The 27,581-nt window shown below is 38.7% G+C and overlaps 1 protein-coding gene and 1 non-coding gene across 2 annotated transcripts in view; both read right to left on the reverse strand.

Annotated features, from left to right (window-relative positions):
- Positions 1–27,581, reverse strand: part of RPL5 (ribosomal protein L5) — a 49,653-nt gene that overhangs the window by 7,781 nt on the left and 14,291 nt on the right. Inside the window, exons 2-6 of the mRNA XM_061183908.1 lie at positions 10,075–10,277; positions 3,396–3,644; positions 2,139–2,208; positions 1,938–2,053; positions 639–773 (exon numbers count right to left, since the gene is read on the reverse strand). Of these exons, the coding sequence (XP_061039891.1) occupies positions 639–773; positions 1,938–2,053; positions 2,139–2,208; positions 3,396–3,644; positions 10,075–10,277 (773 nt within the window). The remainder of the gene's footprint in view (positions 1–638; positions 774–1,937; positions 2,054–2,138; positions 2,209–3,395; positions 3,645–10,074; positions 10,278–27,581) is intronic.
- On the reverse strand, positions 20,122–20,226 carry LOC133089232 (U6 spliceosomal RNA). The gene has a single exon (XR_009700613.1). It is a non-coding gene; the product is annotated as a U6 spliceosomal RNA (small nuclear RNA).

Below are 27,581 nucleotides of genomic sequence, written 5' to 3' on the forward strand. Positions count from 1 at the left end.
GGCAGAGATTATTAAAACAAAAATGAATCCCCCCACCTCAAAATGCCTACCCCCACCTCAAAAGCTTAAGGCACTGCTTCTCAAAATTTAGCACGCATATAAATCACCTGGACACCTTATCAGAATATAAATTCTGAAGGTGTGGGGTATAGTCTGCATTTTTAATGTACGTTGATGGTAAGATCTACACTTCTGACTAGATCTGTCCAACAATATAGTCACCAACTAGCCACAACCAGCTATTCATATTTAAGTTAAAAACTCAGTTATCAGTAGCACTAGACACATTTCAAGTGCTTAATAGCTTCATGTGGCTAGCGGCTACCGTATCAGACAGCATAAATTACAGATATCCATCAATGCAAAAAAATTCTATTGGTCTAGATATACCGGACAAACGGGAGAAAACAGAAAAAAAGGCTTCCTCAGATTATAAAGTACATCTCTGTCTTAAACAATGTATTTATATAAAATTATCTTCCCTGGTGACGCCCTTATAAGCCACAGAGCAACAGGAGGCACTCCTCTCTCCCCACAGCTAGCTGAAGGTATCTTATCCATGTGTGAACCATCTATGTTGCAGACAACTCCAGTGAGCTAATTCCAAAATACATCACTTAAAGTAATCTTGTACATACCCTGCGTGCCAGCAGCAGGCCAGTACAATATGCTGCAGCATAATTTGTCAGGCCAACCTTCACACCATACTTCGGGAGTTCGTGAGCGTAAGCTGCACAAACTATCATATCTCCTTCTATACGGGCATAAGCAATCTACAATAAGAGAAAAACCAGGTTAGCAATCTGTTTTCACTGTTTTGTGGATTACTTGTCCTAAGTGCCTTCTTTTTCAAAAGATTTAACAAAAAAAGACGCAGATCTGCATCACTTAAGATCTGTCTTTGTTAAACCCACTCACCTTCAACAACGATTATGGCTTGGTCAACTATAGAAGGTAGGTTTATGAGTTTGTAAGTATGTCTGACTAATTTCACAGTACGTAAGTCTCAAATTACCACAGACATCGAATATTAAAATACCTTTGGAATAAGTTATACTGTAGTTCCTTACTTCTGAGAAATACTGAAAAGACCCTGAGCTGGGAAAACTGGTGAATTAAGGAGGCACTCTGAAAAATCAAAAAGGAATCCCTGATTATTTCAAACACCTTTTAAACTGAGCGTATCTAAATCCAACAATGTTTCAGAAAACCTAATATTTAGTTATCTGAACTTAGGTATGGAGGAAGAGATTGCCTTCACAACCAACAAATTAGTTTGCCCAGAAAATAGATGTGCCTGTTTCCTCCAAATCTCAAGTATGAAAAGTTTTCCTAATTTAAAAGCCCAGAAAACTACCTTCTAGGAGCAAATTGCCACTTTCTGTAAGTCTTTTACATGGGAGACACCTTCATAAGTATTTACTAAAACCTATTTCGAACAGTAAGCAGGAATAAAAATAATCTTAAGAGTCTAATTTAACATTCACAACTACCTACCTCTTCAAAGTATTGGATAAGTGAACTTAGTCCACGATAAATTCTATTATCCCACTGGAATTGGAATGGGCAAGAACCTTCTACTGAGTCTCAAATTTACCCTCCCACCCCCACAAAAATAGCACAGTACCATGAACTTCTCTACGCCCGCCCCCCCTCACCCCCCCTGCCAATTAGAAAGTGAATGGGATTAAACTGGGTCAGGATTGCCAAACATCTGATCCTCAGAGTATTTTTTACAGTACCAATTTCCCAGGCTCCAACTTCAGACCTACTAAAAGAACTACTCACTTAATGTTCCTTGGAGTGCCAGGCACTAGACTAGATGGACCTAATGCATACGTGTGTTTTGCTCCCCAAGTACAACTTTTCTACCACAGTGAGGGCAGAAGAAGGGGTGGAGGTTACCGTCCATTACTTGAGTCTAGAATACAACTTACCTGACAAATGATATCTCTGTTAGTTACACGAACTATCATTCTGTATTTGGGTGTGTTGTACTTATTTTTATCTTGAATTACCAATCGTTTCCGAGCATAGTAGTCAGTTTTGCCCTCTGAAAGAAAAAAATAATTTAAAAAAGTCTATTCCACTACAAAGCAGATTCTTTTAATGCCGTGAACATGAAAACCTGACCATACCTCGCCGTCTTCTAAATTTCACTTGGTATCTCTTGAAGTAGGCCTTATTCTTGACAACTTTAACAAACCCCTTTAAGATAAAAGAATGTTATTAAAACTTTGATAAATGTTTTAGCTTCTGATACTTTTGACATTTGTGTTAACTGTGTAACAAAATAACACTTAAACTTCAAAAGTGAATCAAGACAAGCATTACTTCCTCAAATCTGAGGTCAAGAATCACTTTTTCTTCTACTTTCCATCTGTCAAGACTGACAGTTTTATAAAGCAAAATAAAAATGAATCAGCAGGAAAAATGGAATGAAAAAACATACAAAATGCAAGCCAATTTATTATATTCACCAGATATAAAACTGTCACATTGATTTTAAATTCTTAAACTTACTCTCAACTTTTGTTCCCTATTGGACCAGCAATAATCCTAGTGCCCAACTTTTGCAAAACACTGTTCAAGACAGCAATCTTGCAAATGTCAATCTGTTCTTAACACTGTCCCATTTCGAGACCCTAACCTAATATTTCCCTCTTTCCACAAACGTTTTTCGAAAGCCTAAATTACTTGCCACAAAACATAACTGACCAAGAATATATTCAGCAATTACTCCCGATTAAAACAACACTGTCCCCCACCAACTAAAGCAACACCCCACCCGAAGAATCATTAAAAAGCGGAGCCAACGACAATCTAAAGAGGCAAAAGACGCATACCAGACTAAATGAGCTTCTTTTCGGGGCCCAAAGACACCACAGCCTCCAGGTTCTACTGACGGTTGTGACTTAAAATCCACTTCTTCGGCCCCAAAACACAGGTTTTGAACAACTTGCCAGACCCGACGCTCTCCCGGAAAACCCACCAAGCAGTCATGGGTGGAGCTGGGTCCGAGGAGCCGCAGCCCGTCTCTACTCAGGCATCCCCCAGCTAGTCTGAGACTGACTCCACAAAATCTCCGCGTCCCGGCCGCCTGCCGGTGCCCCCTCTGCCGGGCCAGCACTACCCCTGCCGTTTGTCTACTATACTCACCCCATCCCCAATCCTCTGCCCCAACTCCCCCTCTTCTTCAACCCCTCCCCCCCGCCCGCTTGTGCGCCGTGGCAGCCATTAAGGCCACGCTGGGAGCTGCAGCCCGACCACGGCAGAGCCGGCAATCTAACAGCATCCGATCCCTGCGCCGCGCGAGACGGAACCTAGGTGGCCTTTAGGACAAGGAGAGGGAACCCCCGTGCATCTGTAGCCCCGAGACCGGGATACCCACTCACCATCCTGTAGAACAGAAGCTCTAGCCGCCACTGAGCTGCAGAACCAGCACGGCTCCGGGGGGGGAAAAAGGCCGTGGTGCGTGCGCAGGCGCAGTATGTAGCGCCGACGATCACGCCAGCGACGTGTGGAAGAGAGACCCGCCGGCCTCCTGGCTTGCAGTACGCCACCCCCTGCTGGTGGGAGGACTGATGCTGGACTTCGCCTTCCCGGAACAAATCCTCAAAGTCGCAGGGTCCCAAATCTCCTGACTGGTGATCCGACAGGGAAGGGCGGTGAGCAGTAGCAGGGAGGATTGTAAAAGGCTTTCACTTTCCTATGCTAGGAAGTTGTTTCATAACAAACATTATTACTTTTGTAAGCAAGAAAAAAAAAAAAGAAGTTTAAAAATTAAATAGAATGAATTAGCTCTAGAGCCCCTTTGCCCCCTCCTTGACTACTCCTCCGGGTCCAGAGCATGCAGATTCCCCCTCAGGAAGCCAAGCCTGGGTTAGGGGCCTTCCCACAGCACCTTTGTACCTGTCTCAGCCTACCCTAGATTGTAAACTCCCTGAGGGTGGGCCCTGCTGTCAAGTTCACCTTTGAATCTCCAGCATTTAGCACAGTACTCAGATTCAGTAAGTATTCGGTATTTGTTAAATGGTAAAAAAAAACAAAAACAAAAACAAAAAAACTACTACTCTCTCCCCCCATCGTCTTCCCTGATCCCTGACTGCCTTATTCCTTTTCCCTCCCTCCATCACTCTCATCTAGTCAACATAACTTTTTTCTAAGTCCTTTTTTTCATTCTTTTAAAACTAATTGCAACTTAAGAACGTGTCTTTTCCCTATTCTCCACACAGAGACTGAGAAGAACCAATCAACGAACCCACCAAACAAAAAAGCACCTCAAGAAACAGTATTCCCTCACCCAACAGTATTTCAAAGGTGGTCTTTGGGCTATTGCAGGGGAATTGTTTGGGTACTAGTTAAAATGCAAATATCTGAATATTCACCACCTCTACTAAATCAGACTGGCTGGCTTGGAGACTGGGAGTCTACATTTTATATTTGGCCTCAATCAAGCCAAGCCAAAAGGTCTCAGGAACGTAGAAAACAAATTCTATTTTCCCAATAGTGGAATTTACTGACTCCACCAGGAAAAAAAGACAAATTACATACTGGCACAGCAATATTTAAAATATACCCATCCTTAGAATGAATTTTAACTCTGTACCCCCATCCTCCAATGATTTAAGCCTGCTCTTGGGACATGAGTGTGTATGAGTTTAATCTAGCAGGAAGGAATCAGCATATAAACTGCTCAGTGTCAGAGCTGGGAGAAGGGTCTGCTGAACAGAATGACCAGGTTAAGTGGTTCCAAAAAACTGCCACTTGAAAAAAAATAAGAATCGTGAGGCCAGTTTCCTCTGGTTTCAATTTGTAACTCCTTTTATAACCAGAAAAATTTACACTGAGTCCCCTCTGGCCAAGGTCTACAAAGCCCTCAAGGAGAAATGCTAAAACATTCCTCACAGGCAAGTGTGGTTCCATCTTCGTAGAGTGGCTTTTGGAAATGTAAAGAAAGAGGCATACAATTTGTGTTTATAGAAAATATATAAGACCTTCATTTTGGTAGTCCATCAAGTTATTAGCCTACGAAACATGCCACGTGTCTTGGTCAGGCCCTGCTTACATTGCAGGTGGAATCATCAAGAGGGAAAGTCTACCTGGAAATAGGTCCAGCCCTAACTTTTGCACGTTTTAGGGCAAGGGTACATATGAAGGCGCACATACCATTAACCTGAATATTTGGAAGTTATGAAGCAAGCTAACACAATTAAATGTTTTATTCTTCTTATGTTGCTTCTTCTTACCTTATAAACCTTTATAAGAACAAAATTAAAATATGTGAACCTATTCCATTTGGTTGCAGCTGGGGGGTTGTGGCTAGCATGGCTGGCTCAGCCAATGCAGTTGGTGACACCAGGAACCAGGGGGAACTTGTCCAGCACCCTCGACCAACATAATCTTGTTCAAGTAGTAATACTTAAAAATCACAGTAATGGGACAAGTCAGTTTTGTGTGCCTCTTGATATCATGCACTGAGAACACAGTCTAATTTAATTGTCTCATACATGATGAAACTGCAAACAAACCCAGATTGAGGGATATTCTACAAAGTAACTGTCCGCATTCTTCAAAAGTGACAAAATCGTGATGGATAAGGAAAGACTAAAGAACTATTCCAGATTAAAAGAGACCAAAGTGACATGACAAACTTCATGCAATGTGTGATTCTAGACTTCATCCTGGACAGGAAAGGAAAAAAAGAAAAAGGAAGTTTTTTTATTTTTTTTGTACAAAGGACATTCTCAGAACAATCAGTGAAATTTGAATGGAATCTGTGAATTAGATGGTAGTAATAGATCAATGTTAATTTTATTTTGATAAGCAAACTATGGTTATATATGAGAGTGTTCTTATTTTTTAGGAAATATACTCTGAACTATTTTGGAGTAATAGGTATTATTTCAGCAACTTACTCTCAACAAATGACTCAGAAAATAATTACATTTGTGTGTATGTACACATATACATATACGTAAAGAGAAAGAAAATGATAAGGCAAACGTGTTAAAATGTTAACAATAGGGAATCTGGAAGAAGGGTGTATGAAAATTCTTTGTACTGTTCTTACAACCAATCTGTGATCTTGAAATTATTTCAAGATAAAAAATAAAACATTGGGAATTCCCTGGTGGTCCAGTGGTTACGACTCAGTGCTTTCACTGCCCGTGAAATACCTGGTGGGGGAACTAAGATCCCGAAAGCAGCACAGTGTGGCCAAAGGGAAAAAAAAAAAAAAGGGAAATTATTAAAAATAAAACATTGATTCCTGTTAGAATAGGAAATATTTCTTTTATTACTTGAAATGAAAGCAAACTCAGTTTTATCAAATAAATCAGCAGTTTTAGTTCTGGTAGTGATGATTTAACAACAAAATATGGAAAGTTTTCCCATATTTATTTTCCCATATATGTTATATATATTCATATATTATGAATTTGAGGTACCTACCTACTGCCCTAATCAGCTAGTTCTTTATTGAAACCACCATAATTATGATCAAAAAGCATCTTAAGTTATCTCAAAATGTTTTTTCTTTGCAATTGTTTTTTTATTAAATCATGATGATGACAGATTTTTTAATATTTTATTTATTTATTTATTTATTTGGTTGCGCTGGGTCTTAGTTGCTGCATGCGGGCTCCTTAGTTGTGGCATGCAAACTCTTAGTTGCGGTATGCATGTGGGATCTAGTTCCCTTATCAGGGATGGAACCCGGGCCCTCTGCATTAGGAGTGTGGAATCTTAACCACTGCACCACCAGGGAAGTCCCTGCAGTTGGTTTTTGCTTTACATGACTTTATGGTTATACACTGAAGGATAGCAAATAGGTCAACTCCTTTATGGTTGGATCCCCTCTTTTGATATCAACACATTAGAAACATTTTAAACCTGTATTTTTTTTGCCACACCGGTTGGCATGTGGGATCTCAGTTCCCACAGTGGTCCCTGCAGTAGAAGTGCAGAATCCTAACCACTGGACCGCCAGGGAAGTCCCTTAAACCTGTATTTTTATCTAGGAAAAAAATAATTCGTCTTCAATGAAAGAATAAACTTTGTTTCTTAACAGGAAAATGTATAAAGCTATGATTTTTATGGGACTGAAAGTCAGCAAAATATCAAGGACAATCAAACATAATTATGATTGAGCATGTCTGGGTGTTCTGTTGATAGGCTATTTATGTTTGAATGACTAATAAGATAAAGACATACAAAATTCATAAATTATAATATATTTATTCCATAAAACTTCCTTTTTATCTCTTCATTTCAGCAAAATCTCTGTGTTGTCATCACCAAGATAGCTCGTCATTTGTGTTCTACATATAAGAAGGCCAAATTGGACAACTTTTCTTGGGTCATTGTGGTTCTTGAATAATTTTTATTAATTTCAATTTGGAGAAACTTTGCTGTGCTGAAGCAAGAGAAACTGGAATTTTAAATAATGTTCATAAGGCAATACTTAGATTTGGAAATGAACCAGGATTTTTCACATATCACATTCAAGCAATATAATGGTGTCATATATGATAAATTATTGTTTTCAATAGAATACAATAGAAACTATTACCAGATATTTTGGTATTATATAAACCACTGCCAGTTTTATTGCAATTTTCTCTGTCTCTTACAATAATATCCACATCCACCCAAGTTTTGTTATTCTTCTTACAATATTTCAATGATGGGGTGTAATAAAGGAAAACAAAAATAGTAGTATGTTGCTCAATTTGTTCAAATGTCTTTTCAATCAGACTATATACACGGACCTATCAGGGTCAGAAAATAATCTCTATCGAAATTAGTTTTAGGTTTATTTGTACATGTTTTCTTCTTCACATTCATGCAAACTTTTCCGTTTCCTTCTTCTAATTTCCCTATATTTCACTAGAGTGTCACATTTGTTGAATATTCCTCATGCAGTTTCATTCAATTTAGAAAAAAATTTGTCTACAATTTTCATATTTTTACAAATAAGATCTGTTTGGGGTTTAAACACTTGTACTATGATTAAAAGCAAGTAATACTACATATTAAAAAATTAGCACAAATTTAAAATTCACTTTTTTCTGCCGAAGACTGATTTGCTCATTATTTGAGCACTTTCTGTTGTTTCACTTTACTCTTCTACAGCCTCTCACGTCTGGTCTAAATCAAATCTAACTTTTAACACAATGAAAAACCTCTGGAACCAGGAACTGGAACATAAAGATAAGCAAGAAATTGGAGGCTTGGCTTTACTCCGTCATGAAACTTCATTATTCCAGAATCTTCTGTGTTCCCGTTATCACAAAGAAAGGATTCAACAAGTTAATTTGTTTTCTTGTCTTTCCTAAAAAAAAATTTCCCTTACTCAAATCCTCCTGTACTCCAAAGCAGTATCTGTTTCAAATGTTAACAACAGCACAAACCTAAAACCTTCATGACATTCAGACACAATTGCCTTTTGTGTCGAGGACACAGCACAAGAAATGTGGAACAGCAATTCCCTGGGGCCTGGAAGGTGTTCATTACCAGGGCAGATGCTTAGAGTTTCTGGTGAGAGCTAAATGCCAAGTCCTAAATGACAGAGGCAGCCATAGCCACACATTCCTTGATAAATTTACTTTTCTGTATGTTTGTGATATGCAGGGTTTTATTAAGTACAGGACCAAGGCAAGGGGCCTGGCAAGAGCGCCTCTTGCCTGGATTAAGGGGAGGTACTTTCTGGAAACATCACAACCACCGAAGATCACCTGACTTGAAATATCTGAGCTCCTCCCTATTGGCCTGTTCTTCCGAACTGGCCTCAATGACTCAGACTTGATTGGGAGGTTAGTGAATGGGGAATAGAAAGGGAGTTGGAGGATTTCTACATATATGTTAGAAATAGCAAACATCTACTGAGACCTTACTAAGTGCCAGAGTCTATGCTAAGCGTTTACTACATTTTCTCATTTAATCTCAAAACTGCTTTAGCAGTAGTTCATCATCCCCATTTTACGGTTGAAGAAAAGTATGCCACAGCCAATCACAGTGGAACACAAGGATTTTTCGAATCTAAGCCTGCCTTAAAACTGTACTAAAAGAAGGACCTTGTACTCTAAAAAATTCATAAATGTGTATATTTGACTTTGGAATATATTCCCTGATGTATTTTTGTTTGACTAAGGGGTAAACATTCTTTGGCTTAGACTAACGACAATTGACTTTGTTTAAAAATAAAGGTGAAACTGCAGCTAGTAAACTGTTGTCATCTTTTAAGCTATCAAAATGAACCTGAAGCTTTACAAACTTCCAGAAAATGAAGACTTAACAAAATTCTGATCAGTTTGAACTAAGGAACGTAGCTTGTTCACCAGATGAAGCCCATATTATTAGAAGTAGGAGAGAAGCCCTTTAAGCTAAAGAAGACAGTCTCAGGACAAATCTGAGAAGTCCAGAACCACTTTATTAGATGGTTAGTTAATACATGAAAGTCAAAAAGTTTAAATGATTCAGTAATATTTACATGTTTTCCTGGAGACTAGATTTATAGTAAGTTATTAAGAAAAAGTTTGAATGTCTAGGGATTGCTAAACTTTAGAGGTCAGCGCTGCTTTCAGGGCAGTTATCACCTACCTGCTCACCTAATAAAATCTATTACTGCCACAAAATCCATGGGGGTATGATATTAGGGGAAAGAAGCAGCCGGCTAGGAGTTTGTTAAGTGGTAAGTAACCTACCTGGGAATTAAAAGTATGTGTCTTCTTCTTTCCTGGAACCATCAAAATTAACTATAGTCTTATTTTGCCAGTTCTTCAAGGCTTAAAATATATGACTAATGACAAACTCCATAAATCCTTTTGAGATTCCACTTGTTAAATGACACTAATAATATTTGTCTCCCTCTTCAGTTACTTCGGGAATATAAGGAGGACCCAAGGTACACACAAGAAAGCCCACCAAGTTCTTTGGGAGAAACAACATAAATTATTGTGGCTGATTCTCCCCTTAGGACATGACAGTAAAACCAGCTTCTGGATTCTCCCTATTTCCTGAGTCAACTTCTTCAAGGAAATATTGCTAACAAGGTGTAATTAGATCTGTTACAGACAACTTCAAAGCGATGGTCATAATGTTCTGAGTCGTTCCTGCATTTCTGTGAGGGGTCAGCATCTTGAAGAGTCTGTGATTAAAGGCACAGTGTCTTGAATGGCACTTGGCACTGGCATCATAGCCATTAGATGAGTGAATACTCAGAATGACTCTAGGAGCTCCAATGGAAGGCAGGACAAGTACATGAAATGTACTTGCTATAGAGCAAATAACACCAAAAGCCTTAGAGTTATACTTGATGCCTCTCTTCTAATCAAGTTCCACATCCATATCCTGGTGGTGGCTGTATTTTTTTTTTTTTTTTTTTTTTTTTTAGGTCACAGCACATGGCTTGCAGGATCTCAGCTCCCCAGCTAGGGATTGAACCTGGGCCATGGCAATGAAAGCCCAGAATCCTAACCACTAGGCCACCAGGGAACTCCTGTGGTGGCTGTACTTTTATACATATATGTAGATAAAATATCTGACCACTTCTTATGCCCTGGTCTAAGCTACCATCATCTGTTACCTGGATCATTGCATTAACCTCTTAGCAGTTCTCTCTGTTTCAAACCTTGCACTCCTACAATCTATTCTCCACACAGTCAGACTGATCTTTTAAAAATATGTCGGATAATGTCACTTCTGTCCTCAAAACCCTTCAATGGCCAAGGTTCCCACCATAGCCTATGAAGCCCTACAGGGTCTGTCCCTGCCCCTATGTTTCTCTGACTTCATCTCCTCTCATTCCATCCCTTCCTCATTCTACTCCAACTTTCTGGCCTCGAAGCCATGCCTATCTTGGAGCTTTTGCACTATTCCCTCTGTCTTGATAGCTCATCCCCCAGATATTCATGGTATGTGCTGCTTTACTTCTTTCAAGTCTATTCAATTGTCTTCCTTTCAGAAAGGCCCTTCTTAACCACTCCATCTAATATAGAACACTCCATCACTCTCTATTCCCCATAGACTGCTTTTTCTACAAAGCATTTATTACCACCTAGCAATTATCAATTTATTTGTTAGTTTTTTAATAGTCTGTCTGCCCTCCCTACAGCAAGCACTCCCTTAAGGAAAGGAGGGACATTATCTGTTGCAATCACTGCTGTATCACCAGCATGAAGAACAGAGCTTGGTATGCAATAAATTGAATGATAAATGAAATGAGAATAATATCATGATAGGCACATGATAATCTCTGATCATTTATTCTGATTATCCCATTTATCAATTGGTATGTAACAATCTACCTCAAAACATAGAGGCTTAAAATAATATCATTCATTTATTTTGCTGTGAATCTGTAATTTGGGTAGGTCTCAATTTGGACAGCTTAGCTCTGGTCCATTTGGCGTCAGCTAAAGCAGCTCAACTGGGGCCAGAAGGATCCACATTCAAGATGGCCCATTGACATGGCTGGTAATTTGGGCTTGCTATTGGCTAGGAGCTTGGTTCCTCTCCATGTGGGCCTCTCTATGACTTCCTCGCAGAATGGTGACTTGGTTCTTAGACTGAGAGTTCCAAGAGAACAAGGTAGAAGTGCATGGCATAGTGTGATTTCTACAGTACTCCACTGGACAAGGCAGTCACAAAGGCCCACCCAAGCAGAGAAGAGGTATGGACTTCACCTCTTACCCAGTAAGTGGCATGGTTCTAGAAGCACATGTAGAATGGGAGAGATTGTTACACACATCTATTAAAAATACAATATTCTAGGGACTTTCCTGGTAGTCCAGTGGTTAAGACCCTGTGCTTCCACTGCAGGGGGCATGGGTTCGATCCCTGGTTGGGGAAGCAGTGTGGCCAAAAACAAAACAAAAAACAAAAAAACAATCATCTATGCTAATTAAACCAATTTTTGAGAAACCATAAAATAATTATAACAACAAATATATTGGTGTGTATGGAACTGTGCTACATAATAACTGTACTTTTTTGGGGCTCATGTTACAAGTTATGCTTAGAGTATCTCAGAAAAAAGAAATATTCAATTTCTTTCTGGTCTTGACCTCTGGTCCTACCTTCTGTGGCTCTTTTCCAGCTTCTATAACCACCTCTTTAAAAGGGACTTCAACCAGGACTGAATTCTTGCTCTTTTCTTTCCTCTACTATTAAAAAATTATATTAAATAAAATTTAAAATAGCAATTAAAAAGTCAATAAATGTATTCTGACCACACATCCCAAACGTTTTCTTAACTGTCTTCATTTTCAAATATTCCTTCTTTTGTGTAGTTGGATACGCATGATTGTTCGTCTTTTAATTTTACGTGAGGTATTTTTTGATGTTTATAAGTTTACAGTTGATTATGGGTAGTTTGGTATTGCTTGCAGTGCCTCTGTGCACCAGAAGGAGGATTGCACTCAGAAAGCTGCCAGAGGGGCTTCCCTGGTGGCGCAGTGGTTGAGAATCCACCTGCCAATGCAGGGGGCACGGGTTTGAGCCCCGGTCCGGGAAGATCCCACATGCTGTGGAGCAACTAAGCCCATGAGCCACAACTACTGAGCCTGCACTCTAGAACCCATGAGCCACAACTACTGAGCCCACGTGCCACAACTACTGAAGCCCACACACAGCAACAAAGACCCAACACAGCCAAAAATAAATAAATAAATAAATTTATTAAAAAAAAAAAAAGAAAGAAAGAAAGCTGCCAGAAGATAAAGCTGTATTTCAAGAGAGAAAGGCCAGTAGGGAAATGAACAAATGACTTTCTCCTCTCCGTCCAAGTGTACCTGAAGAAGGGCACAGCTACTGGCTACTGTCCCAAAATATGGGAAGTACGGGAGGAGTATGCAAATGAAAAGCTGGGGGAAGTTTTTAAGGATTCCTCTGTTTCCACTAACAGAGGGTCAGGAGCAGGTCAGTTTTAGGGTTTGTGCATGTGTGTCTGTGTGTATGTTTCAGGTGGGGTAGGGAGGATAGGGAGGAATGCCTCAGGGAGAGAACGTGGGTAATGACAGTCAGTAGGTGTCAGTAAGCGACTTCACAAAAAAACAAAACAAAAACAAAAACAAAACAGGAAGTAAGCACAGGACTTCATAGACATTATACAGTTCATATCCATGTGCACTTCTATGTTTGGCCCTAAAATATGAGATGACCTATATGTGTGCCACAACTGTCCTTTGTATTTCAATCTTCTATAATACACAGATAGATAGACATTCTGCCTCCAGCACGGAATTGACTGTATCGCCTAGGCCCACTGTCTCCTAATTTTTGCCCCATCTCTTTAACCCATTAATACCTGTTGCCACTCTTTGGTTGAGATAAAGACCAGCTTAGTGTGGGACACCTTTTCAAGAATATCTGAGGTTCAGTTGTAGTGACTTTGTATGTTCTGAAGACCTTAAGTGACTGAATCACTTCTGGGATAGCTTTAAATTTGAAACCGCCAAACCAGAAAGACTCCAGACCATTATGGGCCTCAGGGCCAGGGTAGTGTCAAAGAGGGAGAATGGGCTTTAGTATCTGCACAATGTTCATTAGCACCGCAGTCATTGAATAGACAATTAGTATTTTCTCAATTTCTGTAAAGTGTTATATAAATGCAGCTTCGAGACCTGTTCTCTCACCCTATCTTCCCCCCTAGAAAGCTGCCTGTCCCAGGCCCCTGCCATGTAGGAATCCTAAATCCATCACTAGTTCCTTATCTGCAATGACCCAACAACATTTGGCTTCCTGACTTGGCTTGATGATTACAGTCTTATCTTCAGTTTTTGAGTGGGTGCAATTGAGAGTCTTTGAACTTTGCTAAACTTCAAGTCTCATGCAACCAATGTAATTGCAGTGTTTACATTGGAATAACAGGTTCTGATCAGCATTAGTATGGGTACTTAAGTGTAGTTTTAACTTCTTTGTTTTTAGTTCACTATGCGTACTTTGGCCATTTAATCATGGAAGTAATCATTAAAACATGGTGTCATCCCAGTCATAGTGAAGTAAAGGCCCAGTCCAAAAAAAAAAAAGTCTAAAATGGCTCTTTGTTTTATTTTTTTTTAATTTTTATTTTATATTGGAACATAGTTGATTAACAATATTGTGTTAGTTTCAGATGTATAAAATGGCTCTTTGGTTTAAAACCACAAGTATAAGAATAATTTTTCATCTGCCAAAAGTATAAAATTAACATGACTTTCTAGATAGAAGACTTTTAAAATTTTGCTGTTACCATTACTTGACACATTTGTTAATGACTCATAAGTCCTTTTTCCCAGAACAAAGTAAGTTTTTTCTCTATAACGGAGTAGATAACTTTTTTTTTTTCCTACCAGAATTCTTCTCAAGGAGAGCACTTGAGAAGAAAATACTTGGTTAAGGTGCTGGTGTCAAGAGTGATATCCCAAGGACATGTTCAAGCATCAAGCTTGCTAAATTGCTATGCAGAAAGCCAGGTGAAGAATTTGCTTTGCTTCTGGAAGGGAGTAGGGTAGATGAGAGAGAATGGAAAGCAGAGAGAGAAAAGTGAAGCTTTCTATGAATTGACCTCTCACCATGATCCCACATATCTTCAGCGAAGTCTACTAAAATTCACAAAATGTTGGTGGAAGTGACTTTCTTGTGAAAGCTCATGAAGGGCTGAGTTCTGGGAAGGCATTAATGAAAGAGGAACAAAAACAGCAAGCCCCAAAATATGAGCCAAAGGCAGAGATGGCCATGAAATCAGAAGCCACTGGGAATTAACAGAAACCTTGATTAGGACATTGTATTTTACAGATCTCAGAAACTGAGGGATTGAGCTCTCTGAGAGGAAAGGGGGTTCCCCAGCTGAATCTGAACTAATCCTCAAAGAGAATTTTTAATGCAAGGTAGAGGACTGCCTAACACGGATTGTCAAACCTGACAGTACCTGTCAAAAGGAAGGGTAATTGTTGCCTAACTTCATAATTTGGAAATTTAAACCCATGTAATAAGAATTGGCTTTTTAAAAAAAATTAATTTATTTACTTATTTATCTTTGGCTGCATTGGGTCTTCCTTGCTGCACACGGGCTTTCTCTAGTTGCGGCGAGCAAGGTCTGGTGGCTTCTCTTGTTGCTGAGCATGGGCTCTAGGTGCACGGGCTTCATTAGTTGTGGCACGTGGGCTCAGTAGTTGTGGCTCGTGGGCTCTAGAGCACAGGCTCAGTAGTTGTGGCACACAGGCTTAGTCGTTCCACAGCATGTGGGATCTTCCCAGACCAGGGCTCGAACCCGTGTCCCCTGCATTGGCAGGTAGATTCTTAACCACTGTGCCACCAGAGAAGTCCCAAGAATTGGCTTTTTGTATTACCTTAAAGAATCTACTAATTGTGCTTTTTAAAATTTTCTCTTCCATCTCCAAAATTTTGGAGAAATATATCTAATTTTTAAGCAGTTAACTGGGGCTTAAGAATGGAATTCTGATATGCCCAAGTATCAACTTTGATAAATCTCCCCAGAACTGATTTATGTTCTGCTCTATTATAATTTACTCTATTCCTCTGCACCTTGTTTCTCTGGGATAAATGTTAAGCTGTACCTGTGAAGGCCTGGGTTTTAGGGTGAGCAGCTTCTAGATTTCAGCATGGCTCCAGCACTTATTATCTCTCTGAGACCCAAATTCTTTTTTTTTTTTAACATCTTTATTGGAGTATAATTGCTTCACAATGGTGTGTTAGTTTCTGCTTTATATCAAAGTGAATCAGCTATACATACACATATATCCCCATATCTCCTCCCTCTTGCATCTCCCTCCCACCCTCCCTATCCCACCCCTCTAGGTGGTCACAACGCACTGAGCTGATCTCCCTGTGCTATGCAGCTGCTTCCACTAGCTAGCTATTTTACATTTAGTAGTGTATATATGTCCATGCCACTCTCTCACTTCGTCCCAGCTTACCCTTCCCCCTCCCCATGTCCTCAAGTCCATTCTCTATGTCTGCGTCTTTATTCCTGTCCTGCCCCTAGGTCCTTCAAAACCACTTTTTTTTTTTTTTTTTAGATTCCATATATATGTGTTAGCATACAGAATTTGTTTTTCTCTTTCTGACTTACTTCACTCTGAGCCCCAAATTCTTTATATGAGAAATGGCAATAATAATAGTACCTACCTCCCAGAGTTACTGTGAGAATTAAATGAATACTCAATGTTCATTCTTATTAGCAGTACTGATGGAAATATTAATGGAAATACATATAAACCCAGTTTCTATGCTAATGTTTCATAATCTTCTTAGTGTTCAAGTTTATCTCTTGAAATGGATAGGGGGAAAGTGTCAGTGTACCTGAACACAAAAGGAGTTTCTCCTGAATAGAGCTAGACATAAACAAGGTAGGCGCAGGCAAATGATAACAAGGGATTATTCAGAATACCACAGCCTGAAGGCTCCATAGCTACCAAATGCCTCCTCAGCTCTTGCCTAATATTCCGTGATCAGAAATCTAGTCATTCGGGCTTCCACAACTACTGAAGCCCACGTACCTAGAGCCCGTGCTCTGAAACAAGAGAGGCCACCGCAATGAGAAGCCCGCGCACCACAACGAAGAGTAGCCCCTGCTCGCCGCAACTAGAGAAAGCCCGCGCACAGCAACAAAGACCCAATACAGCCAAAAGTAAAATAAATAAAATAAATAAATTAAAACACACACACACACACACAAGAAATCTAGTCATTTAAGTAAAGGCTTGAATTCCCTGATGGTCCAGTGGTTAGGACTCCACGTTTCCACTGCTGTGCCCCAGGGTTCGATCTCTGGTCAGGGAATTAAGATACCACAAGACGCGTGGTGCGAGCAAAAATTAAATAAATAAATAAGTAAAGGTTTTATTCAAATGTAAATACAAATACTGCTGGTAAAGATAACCATGGAGTGAATAATTTTAAACCTTCCTTTCTTAAAAAGAGGTTTTGAATGAGATTATGAAGGAGAAAATATGGGGGCAATGAACAGACTTCTGATAATCATAAAAACAGAGAAAAAGTTAGAAAATTGAGAAGAGGTGGGCCTCAAAGACAAACTTGAAGGATTTAGTGATTCAAATGTTAATAGTTAAGAGAGTCTGTTTGCAAAATCCTGATAGTGTAGCAGATTATGAATGTGGGCAATGTTAGACAAGCCAACATGGAGAGTGGATATTTCAGCCTGTGGGTGTTGTCTTCGAAACCAGAGTGAGTGGTTAGGTTTGCTTTCCTCTCACTCTTAAATTGCTTAACTTCACCACCGGAATTTATCTGGGTTAATTTCTCTGGAAATTCATGTGGTCTTGGAAATTGAGAGCTAGAACTGAAGATAACAGTGAGTGAGCTGGCCACTCAGACCTGGGGTTCTTGGCTTTGAGGTAGTTTCCGTGATTTCACCAGAGACTTGGGGACTAAGCATACACAGGAGATCTATTCGAGACCAAAAAGATTCCCTAGAACATGGACTTGTCAGGAGTCAGACAAGCCTAGGTTTGCATCCTGACTCAACGGCTTACTCATTGTGTGACTAAGCAAATTACATAACTGCTCTAAACCTCAGTATCATCATCTGTAAAACAGGATTAATAATACTTACCTCACAGGGTTGTGAATATTAAATAATACAGTTCATGTGAAATGCCTAGCATTATATTTGGTGCATAGTAAATGCCCAATAAAATATAGGTTTTTTGTAATTACTTTTATATGGAGGTATGATGGTTTGTCTTACTTGGCTAGGCTATGCTATCTATTTATTCAGTCAAACATTAATGTAAGTATTGCTGCAGTGGTATTTTATAGATGTGGTTAACATCTACAATCAGTTGGCTTTAAGTAAAGGAGATGACCTTGATAATGTGAATAGGCCTCATCTAATAAGTTGAAGAACTTAATAGCAAAACCTGAGATTTCTTGGAGAAGAAATTCTGTCTCAAGTATGTAGCATAAAATCATGCTTGAGTTTTTAGTCTGCCAGCCTGCCCTACAAATTTTGGACTCAGGACTGGACCATCAACTCCTGCCTGAGTTTCCAGCCTCCCAGTCTGCCCTGCAAGATTTCACATTAGCCAATCCCCACAATCACATGAGCCAATTCCTTAAAATAAAGGAATTGTGTGTGTGTGTGTATTATATTGGTTCTGTTTCTCTGGAGGACACTGACTGATACATGGGTTGTACTATGGGCATAGATCAATGCAAGAGGTTTAGAAAATCCAGTTGAGAGAGTAGAAAGAAGGAAAGAGGGCAAGAGAGGTTCTAAGAAAAATAGGATCCTCTAAACAGCTCCATAGACCCAACTAGAATTTCCACAGGAAGTGGGAGTCCCTCAACTAGTGTGCAACCCAAAGTGGCTGCACACAGCTGGGCCTGGTCCCCCCAGAGGAACTTCTACTCGCTCTTACTGAGGATCTTCTTCCACTCTGAGTTGTTTGCTCAACCACACCCCTTCCTCTGTGGTCCTATGGGATTCACTGGGAGGAGCAGTCAGAGGTGCTTCTTTCCTCCTGGCTCAGGGACTGAGGACTGAAAGATGCTGTACCACAGTCATTGCAGGAACCCTGGCCCTCTCGGCCTCCTATTCCTTAGTGGCTCTGGAGAAAAGTCAGATGGGAACAAAAATCTCCTCCAACCCCTAAGGATTCCAAGGATGGACTCTTTCCTGCTGTGTGTCACTTACTGACTGTTATATGTTTCCAGAAATACTACAGATATAACATAGTGATTGGAATCAGAGTTGGAAGTTCCTCTCTTAGAGTCCCAAAGGGCACCCAGCTATTAATTAAAACTCAGATAAAATAACTGCTGCATCTGGGCAATGAAGCAGTTAATTAAGCAGAATTTGTTTAGATAATACTCATATTAAAGATACAGATTTTTAAAATTCAACTTGTCAAATGACTCAAGAACAATTCACTTCATACTCTGCTTAAAATTACTTAAAAATCAAGGCATTACTATGCTTTGAAGACCATCTGAATAAAGGGAAACCTAACAGGCACAGTACCAGTGTGGACTGTCTCAGTGAGAAGCTTTTCTTTGTATTACAAACATCAAATGCTTAGCTGATCAAACATGGCCAATTATACACACTCTTTTGTCTCGCTTAAGTTTCTTGAACCATGGGTAACTTTCTAACCTATCATTAGCATTTTCTACCTCCATCTATTCTCCCTACTTCCATTGTTTCACCTTTCTGAAATTCCAGTTTTATCAGATCATGATTAATAATGAGCTTCCTCTGATTTAAACCTGAGTACATAAAACAGTAATATCTATATTTTCTAATTAAAATTCTATAAAACTTTCTTCCCATGTAAAAAGTGTTTCCAAAGATAGATCAAGATCATTACAATATCAGTGGATATTTATTGGAAATTATGTCATTGTTTGGACAAACTAATTCTGAAAAAGTTTGAGCTGAGTTAGGAACTAATTACGTCCCATCAGGTGTTCATATGTTTCCCAGGTCCTACTCAAGGGTAGGGAAAAAGGGTCTGTGGACAAGATTAAACATGGAAAGATGTTATCCTTAGGATACCCAAGAATTTACTAAGCCAAAAAGCCCAAAAGGAAGTGATAAGGAAGGAGAAATTAATCAATGTGTGAAAACTGTTGATGAAATCTTGGATGACTAACCTGAGGAATCAAATTGAAGGGTCAGAATGGGTAGACAGTGAAACTTATGACCATGAAACTGAAAGACCAGAATGAAGAGGCAAGTATTGAGTAGATATTGATAAAATTTTGTATTGGTAGAAATATGTTTCATCCTATTTTCCATGAAAGAAATAATTTGAGGAAGAATGAAGCTGTAAAATCATAGAGAAAATGTTGTTCATTTGACCAAAATCTGAGTTTTGATCTCATTTGTATCTCTGCCTACTCTGTGTCTACATCCAGGTGGCTCAGTGTGTTTGGGGTAAAAGCACAACCATACTGGCTGCTCTCATTTTAAATTTGTGACTATGTACTTCAAGTGGGCCATTGATGATGCCTGGCAATCATATTATATTTCTTTAGTGAATTTATTTTTTCACTCTCCTAGACAACTATTTCATACTTTCCTATTAGCTACATCTTCCTCTTCTTCTTCTCCTTCCCCTTCCCCTTCCTCTTCTTCTTCTTCTTCTCCTTCCCCTTTTTAATGAATGCTTCACAAATTTGCATATAATCCTTGCACAGGGGCTATGCTAATCCTCTCTGTATTGTTCCAATGTTAGTATATGTGTTGCCAAAGCAAGCATTCTCTTAGCTTCTGAAATTGCCAGTACTGTCTCCACCCTCACTCTCAGATGACTTCTCCTCTTGTTTCACTGAGAAATTATAAGCACAATCAGAAAAGTATGTCCACAAATTCCCAGCATCTCTACCCACCTAAACACTTTTGTGTACACATACCCTGCCTTCTCTCTTGTAACAATGGATGAATTGCCCATGATTCCATCTGAGGCTAACTCTTCCACGCCAGCACCTTACTCTGTGATATTGTTCCAGTAATTCTCTCCCTTCTCTCCTGCACCCTCAATTTCCCCTTTCTGATAGATCTTTCCCATTAGCATCCAAACAAGATGTTATTTATCTCACTTTAAAAACAAACAAAAAACACTTTCTTACAACTACTCCTCCATTCTTCACCTTTCCTTTACAGCAAAGCTCTTTCAAAGTTTTGTCTGTTTCCCTGATTTCATTTTCTTTCCTCTTATTTTTTTCTTGGTCCCAGTCCAGTCAGGCTTCTGCCTACACTGTTCCATGGAAATATCTCATGGTCACCAATCATTTCCATTTTGCTAAATCCAATGGTCATTTCTCTTTACCCATCAATAGCAATTGACTCAGTATTCTTGAAATACTTTTTTTCTCTTGGCTTCCCAGACACTATACACTCTCCTGGTTTCCCTTCCACTTCACTGGCTGCTCTTTCTCAGTCTCTTTGGTTAGTTCCTCTTCTCTTCAACCTTTCTAATTGTGCCCTAGCTAAGACTCAGTCTTTGAGCCTCTTCTCTTTTTCATCTATACTCACTCAGTTCAATCTTACAGTTTTCCACGTATCAGTGACTATGATCCCATTTTTATAAATTAACCAACTATAGGTATTCATTTACTCAGAAATGAGACAGAAAGGAAAGAGACCAAAAAAGTCAAGGGTGATTATCATTCGGTGATGAGATTACAAGTGATTTTAACCTCTGTAATCACATTTTATACAATTAACATATTTCTGTAATCAGATTTTAAAAAAAGAAGGATACATGGCTGGAGGGATGCAGAGAGATTTACCCATAAAAATTTTAAAACATTCTTTTCCCACCCTAAGCATCAGAACACTTTGGAAATAATGAGGGGCATGCAGATTTGAAGCAATTCTTTAGGAGTGGGAGAAAAGAAGCCTTGGTCAACAAAAACTATGCCAACTTGCCTGCATTGTCCGGGACGGGACCTGTTTATATTTCCCAGGCTCTGAATGACTGAGAGTCACAGTCATCCTCCTGGGGAAGGACAATGGGAAAATCTGAAGGCTTGAGGATCCCAGTCCTTGAGTACTTAGGCTCCAGAATTTTCTCTGACGTAGAATAAAAATTCACTGAATATTTTGTTCCCTACAAATAGAATTTTAATAGTATTGCTTCTTGTTTACTAAATCGGAGTTTTCCTCTTTAAAATTGTTTTGGTATGCAATATTTCCTCAAAAAAAGGATATCTGTGTGCAATGAAACTCAGCAACAAAATAGATGGTCTTGAACAACCCAGAAATTTACCTGGTCCCTATACATCACCAATACCTTTTCATGTACCTGGGCTACTCCTTTCCTATCCTATTCCCCTACCTCTCTCCCCAGAAGAAAAAAACACTAACCTGATGTCGTTGCCATTTTCATATCTATTTTAATAGTTTTGTTGGGTATGTATACTTTCTTTTTTTTTTTTAATTTAATTAATTTATTTATTTATTTATGGCTGTGTTGGGTCTTCGTTTCTGTGCGAGGGCTTTCTTCAGTTGCGGCAAGCGGGGGCCACTCTTCATCGACTCTTCATCGCGGTGCGCGGGCCTCTCGCTATCGCGGCCTCTCTTGTTGCGGAGCACAGGCTCCAGACGCGCAGGCTCAGTAGTTGTGGCTCACGGGCCTAGTTGCTCCGCCGCATGTGGGATCTTCCCAGACCAGGGCTCGAACCCGTGTCCCCTGCATTGGCAGGCAGATTCTCAACCACTGCGCCACCAGGGAAGCCCCTTTCTTAAACAATGTATTATTTAGTTCTTTTTAGAACTTCCTAAAAATAGTAACACATCTTATGAGGCTTTCTGCAAGGTGCTTTTGCAACTCAATATTATGTTTCTAAGGTTCATCTACACTGTTGTGTGGAGCTGTAGTTCATTCATTTTCAATGTTACATAATATCCCATTGTGTTAATATTCCATACACATTCACCTGTCAATGGATATTTGGTTTGTTTTTAATTTTTTCTATTACTAACATGCTGCTATGAACTTTCTTGAAACTAATATACATGTGTAAGGGTTTTTCTAGGCCAATAGCTTTCAGGCTTTTTTTCACTGCAACCCAAGCAATAAGTATATTTTACTCTGCAGTTCAGTACACCTATATGGCACAGATGGTTAGGGGTTCATACATTTCCATAGTGTAGAGTTATTGCTGGAAAACAGAAGTTATTTAGAAGTGTATTTTCAAATATTGAGATCTTGGGGATTAAAATTGATTTATCTATCTTCTTATGTTTAAGATAGAAAGGTAAATAGATAAAGTTTTTGCTGGTGACTTCTAATTTAGTTGCATTTTGGTCAGAGAAAATATTCCATATGACACCAATTGCTTGAAATTTGTTGAGACTTGCTTTATTGTCTGAAAAGTGGTCAATGTTTAGAAATGTCCCATGTCAACCTTTAGAAATGTTCAGTGTGTGCTTGAGGCAAATGAGTATTCTCAAATTATTGGAGACAGGTTTCTATTCTTCCATAATAAATCAAGGTTAATTACTTTTTTAAAAAATTATTTATTTTTTTGGTGGTGCCTTGAGGCATGTGAGATCTTAGTTCCCTGACCAGGGATGGAACCTGCGCCCCCTGCAGTGCAAGTGCAGAGTCTTAACCACTGGACCGCCAAGGTTAAGATTTTTTAAGAATGTTTAAAACAGTGTTTACAGATGAAATGATTTGCTGTAAGAATTTGCTTTAGGGGCTTTCCTGGTGGTCCAGTGGTTAAGAATTCACCTTCCAACGCAGGGGATGCGAGTTCCATCCCTGGTTGGGGAACTAAGATCCCACATGCTGCGGGGCAACTAAGCCTCTGCCGCAACTACTGAGCACACGGGCCACAACTAGAGAGCCCACATGCTGCAACTAAGACCCGATGCAGCCTAAAATAAATAAATATATTTTTTAAAAATTGCACACAATACAAAGTTTAAAAAAAATTTTGTTTTAAGATACTCCAGTTCCTCTTACTCCCTCAGAAAAAAATTGCAGAGACATCTTAAACAAGATTCCCCAAATGGGGAATTCCCTGGTGATCCAGTGGTTAGGACCCAGCGCTTTCACTGCGGTGGCCCCTGCAAGCCGCGCAGTGCGGGCAAAAAAAAAAAAAAAAAAAATTGCCTAAATGGGTTAGTACTTAGAGGTTCATTACATCATATCAAGGTTCCACAAAGTGTGGTCTTCCAACCACTAGCATCAACACTACCTGGGAACCTGCTATAAATTGGTCTCACCCTTAACCTACCGAATTAGAAACTGGGGATGGAACACAGCAATCTGTTTTAACAAACTCTCCAGGTGCTTCTGATGCACACTAAAGTTTGAGATTTTACCACAGCTGTCTTTTAGTTGACATTTGCCTGACTTTTTTTTCTAGTTGAAATTCTATTAAGATAATTGTACATTTATACACAGTTGTAAGAAATAATACAGGGAAATTTCTTGTATAGTTTGCCCAGTTTCTCCTAACACTTTGCAAAACTATGGTATATCATCACCAGGTTACAGACATTGATGATTTGTCTTTTTTCTATCTCTTTAAACCTTTCTATATTCTTATGTTTTAGGTATGTCTCTTGTAAATAGTTGGGTTTTATTTATTTTTTAATCCAATCAACTTTAACAGGCTAGTTTAATCCATTTACATTTATTAAATTACTAACATTTCTACTTGTTTCCACTTTCTATTTTTTCTTTTTCTTTTTTCCTGTTTTTTTCTTCATGGCCTTTTGTTTTTTCATATTAAGGTTTAAAAATTATTGTTATCTAGTATGTTATCATATTGCATTTTCTCCCCTCTACTGACTTGAAAATTGCATATTCTATTTTTGTTCTTTTAGTGGTCACCCTTGAAGCATTCGTAACGATATCCCAAGTTAATTCTTCCCTCCGAAACAATATAAGGACCTTTGAACTCTTTAACTTTGGTCATCACCTTACCAACCTAAATGCTATTTTTTCCAGTTTTTTGTTTTATCCTTTTCTTTAATCTTTCAAATTAGCAATATTTATTGTTATACAGATATTTGTTTAGATTTGACTACCTGCTTACCTATATCTTTGCTCAGTAGTTCATCTCCCACCTTTTAGCTAGGATTATTTTCCTTCTTTCTTTTCCTGTTCCTGGTCTGAGACCAGCAACATTGGCATCACCTGGGCAATTATGAGAAATGCAGACTCTTAGGCTCCTCCTCAAGATCTACTGAATCAGTATCTGCATTTAATACAATCTCTGGGTGATTTGTATGCATATTAAAGTTTGAGAAGCATTGTCCCAAAGTATTCCCTTTCAAAATTCTGTTAGTGCAAGTCTCTTATGGTAAACATTCTCAGTTCCTATTTATCCAAAAAGATCTTCATTTCACCATTCTTCTTGAATGGGTGCACAATTCTTCATTAACAATTATTTTCTCTTAGCATTTTTAATGACCTCATTTCTCTGTCTTCTAAATTATTTGCTTTTAAATTTGCTGTTTATCTAATTGCCATTCATTTCTCTCTGGCTGCTACTGAGATATTTTCTTTGACACTATTCTGTTTCACTACAATGTTTTCAGCTTTGGATAGATTAGGAGTTTTCCTTGTGGTATAGATTTGGGAAGATCTAAGATAAAAATCTAGAGTGAATAGTTATATTAAAAAAAAATAAGTGGATAGAGCTCATGGAGTCATAGGTGATAGTTTTACAAATGATTGATAATTTCTTGGCTACATATAGATGGTGATAAATCAGACCTGATTGTCATTCAGGCAAAATATACAATAGAAGTGAATTACGTTGTGTTTTTCTTATTGCTGGATGTTAATTGTGACTTGAATTAGATGTTATTTGAGACTCACAAAGCTACAGTTTTGCCTTTCTTATACTTAAGTATACTTAATTATTACAAAAACTTTATGGATCATAACTAAACAGGAGTTAAGCCCTTTAAAAGCTGATATGATGGAGAAAATAGAATTCTGTACCATTGTTTCATGTCTACATCAAGAGATTAAAGTCTTAAAAGTTGAACTCAGCTATAAAAAAAAGAAATATTGCCATTTGCAGCAACATGGATGGACCTAGAGAATACCGTACTAAGTGAAGTAAGTCAGACAGAGAAAGATAAATGTTATATGACATCACATATGTGGAATCTAAAAAATAATACAAATGAATCTATATATGAAACAGAAACAGACTCACAGACACAGAAAACAAACTTATGTTTACCAAAGGGGAAAGGCAGGGCGAGAGGGATAAATTAGGAATATGGGATTAACAAATACAAACTATTATACATAAAATAGATAAGCAACAGTAAATAAGGATTTATTGTGTAGCACAGGGAACTATAGCCAACATCTTGTAATAACCTATAATGTAAAGCAATCGGAAAAAAATATGTATATATAATTGAATCACTTTGCTGTATACCTGAAACTAACACAATATTGCAAATCAACTATATTTCAATAAAAGAAAAAAATCTTAAATGCTGAAATGAGCACAAGTTAGGATCCAAGACTAGTAAATTGTGTTGCCCATAACTTATACTTAACTACAAACAAAGATAAAATGTTCTTTTTCATCCTCCCCAGTTTTTACAGAATGAGTAGTATTGGAGCAGGGAAACCACTTTCAGCTTTCTGAGCAACAATAAATAAGTAAAGTTTACAAATTGAATAGATTTTAATTTTTATTTTTATTATTATCTTTAAAATTAAAATAAATTTTTTTTTTGCCCGCACAGCTTGTGGGATCTTAGTTCCCTGACCAGGGATTGAACCCTGGCCCTGGGCAGTGAAAGCATGGAGTCCTAACCACTGGATCACTGGGGTATTCCCAGTTCTAATTATTTTTATATTGGTCTAATTTAAATGAGGTACTTACAGCTTTTACAGCTTTTATTTGTGAATACAATATTTATTATTATAGTTATTTCGTACCTGTTTAATTGCTCATTTTCAATATGTGTTCCAAAATATCAGGGGTTTTGTCTATTTTGTTCATTATCATATTCCTAGTACTTAACCTTGCCTGGCATGAAACAGGTGTTGAATAAACATTTGCTGATTGAATGAATGAGTGAACATAGTGATGCCATACAACAATTCTCCAAGTATTACATGTCACCATTAAAAGATAAAATGAAGCTGGTGTGGAGCAGAGCCTGCCATGGAAGGAAACGTAAGTGGAAAATAAATCTCTGTTGGTGTAAGCTGCCAAAATTTGGGGGACTTTTGTTACTCAAGATTTGGAGGTTTTTGTTACTGCATAACTCAGCAAAAGCCTGATGATACAGCATATACAATAATATGCACATATAGAATACAGCCCAATAGATGAGATTCCAAAGAAAGTGAATTCAATAAGCATTGACTAAATACATCTACACCCTCTTCAGTTACCTAACAGAACAGAACTTTTGTTCACTAAGATCTGCCTCAAATATCACTTACTTTGTGGAAACTTTTTGAACTACCTCAGTATTAGTCAGGACTCTTGACTGCACATGACAAAAACCAGACTCTAACTTGTTCCCCACCACCGCTCACCCTGCTCCTCCTTCAGTCTTCCCTGTTTTGTAAATGGCAACTCCATCCCTCTGTTGCCCGGCCCCCAAATCTTGGAGTCATCTTTGATTCCTCTCTCTTTTATCCCATAGCCAATCTGAAGACAAATCACGTTGACTGAAAATACATCCACGTTGATCACTCCTCACCTTCTTGCACTTCCTACTCTGGTCCAAGCAGTCACTTTTCTCAATAGCTTCTGACTCGTCTCCCCATTTCTACCCTTCCTTAGAGTCAATTCACTGCACAGAAGCCAGCTGATGCTTTTAAACCTAAAACATGGATCAGATCATGTCACTCTGCTTATCCATCCCACTTAGAGTAAAAGCCAAAGTCCTAAAGATGGCAGGGTCCCCTATGTATTCTGGTTCCATTTTCTCTCTGATTTCATATCCTAGCATCTTCTATATTGCTCTTGCCTTCCTAACTACACCACAGCCTCCTTGCTGTTCCTTGGATATACCAGGCACATTCCTGCCTCGGAGCCTTTGTACTTGCTTTTCTCTCTGCCTGAAATGCTCTTTGCCAGACCTCTTGCTCTCTTACCACCTT

Source organism: Eubalaena glacialis, chromosome 3 (genome assembly GCF_028564815.1).
Source record: "Eubalaena glacialis isolate mEubGla1 chromosome 3, mEubGla1.1.hap2.+ XY, whole genome shotgun sequence".
NCBI lineage: Eukaryota > Metazoa > Chordata > Mammalia > Artiodactyla > Balaenidae > Eubalaena > Eubalaena glacialis.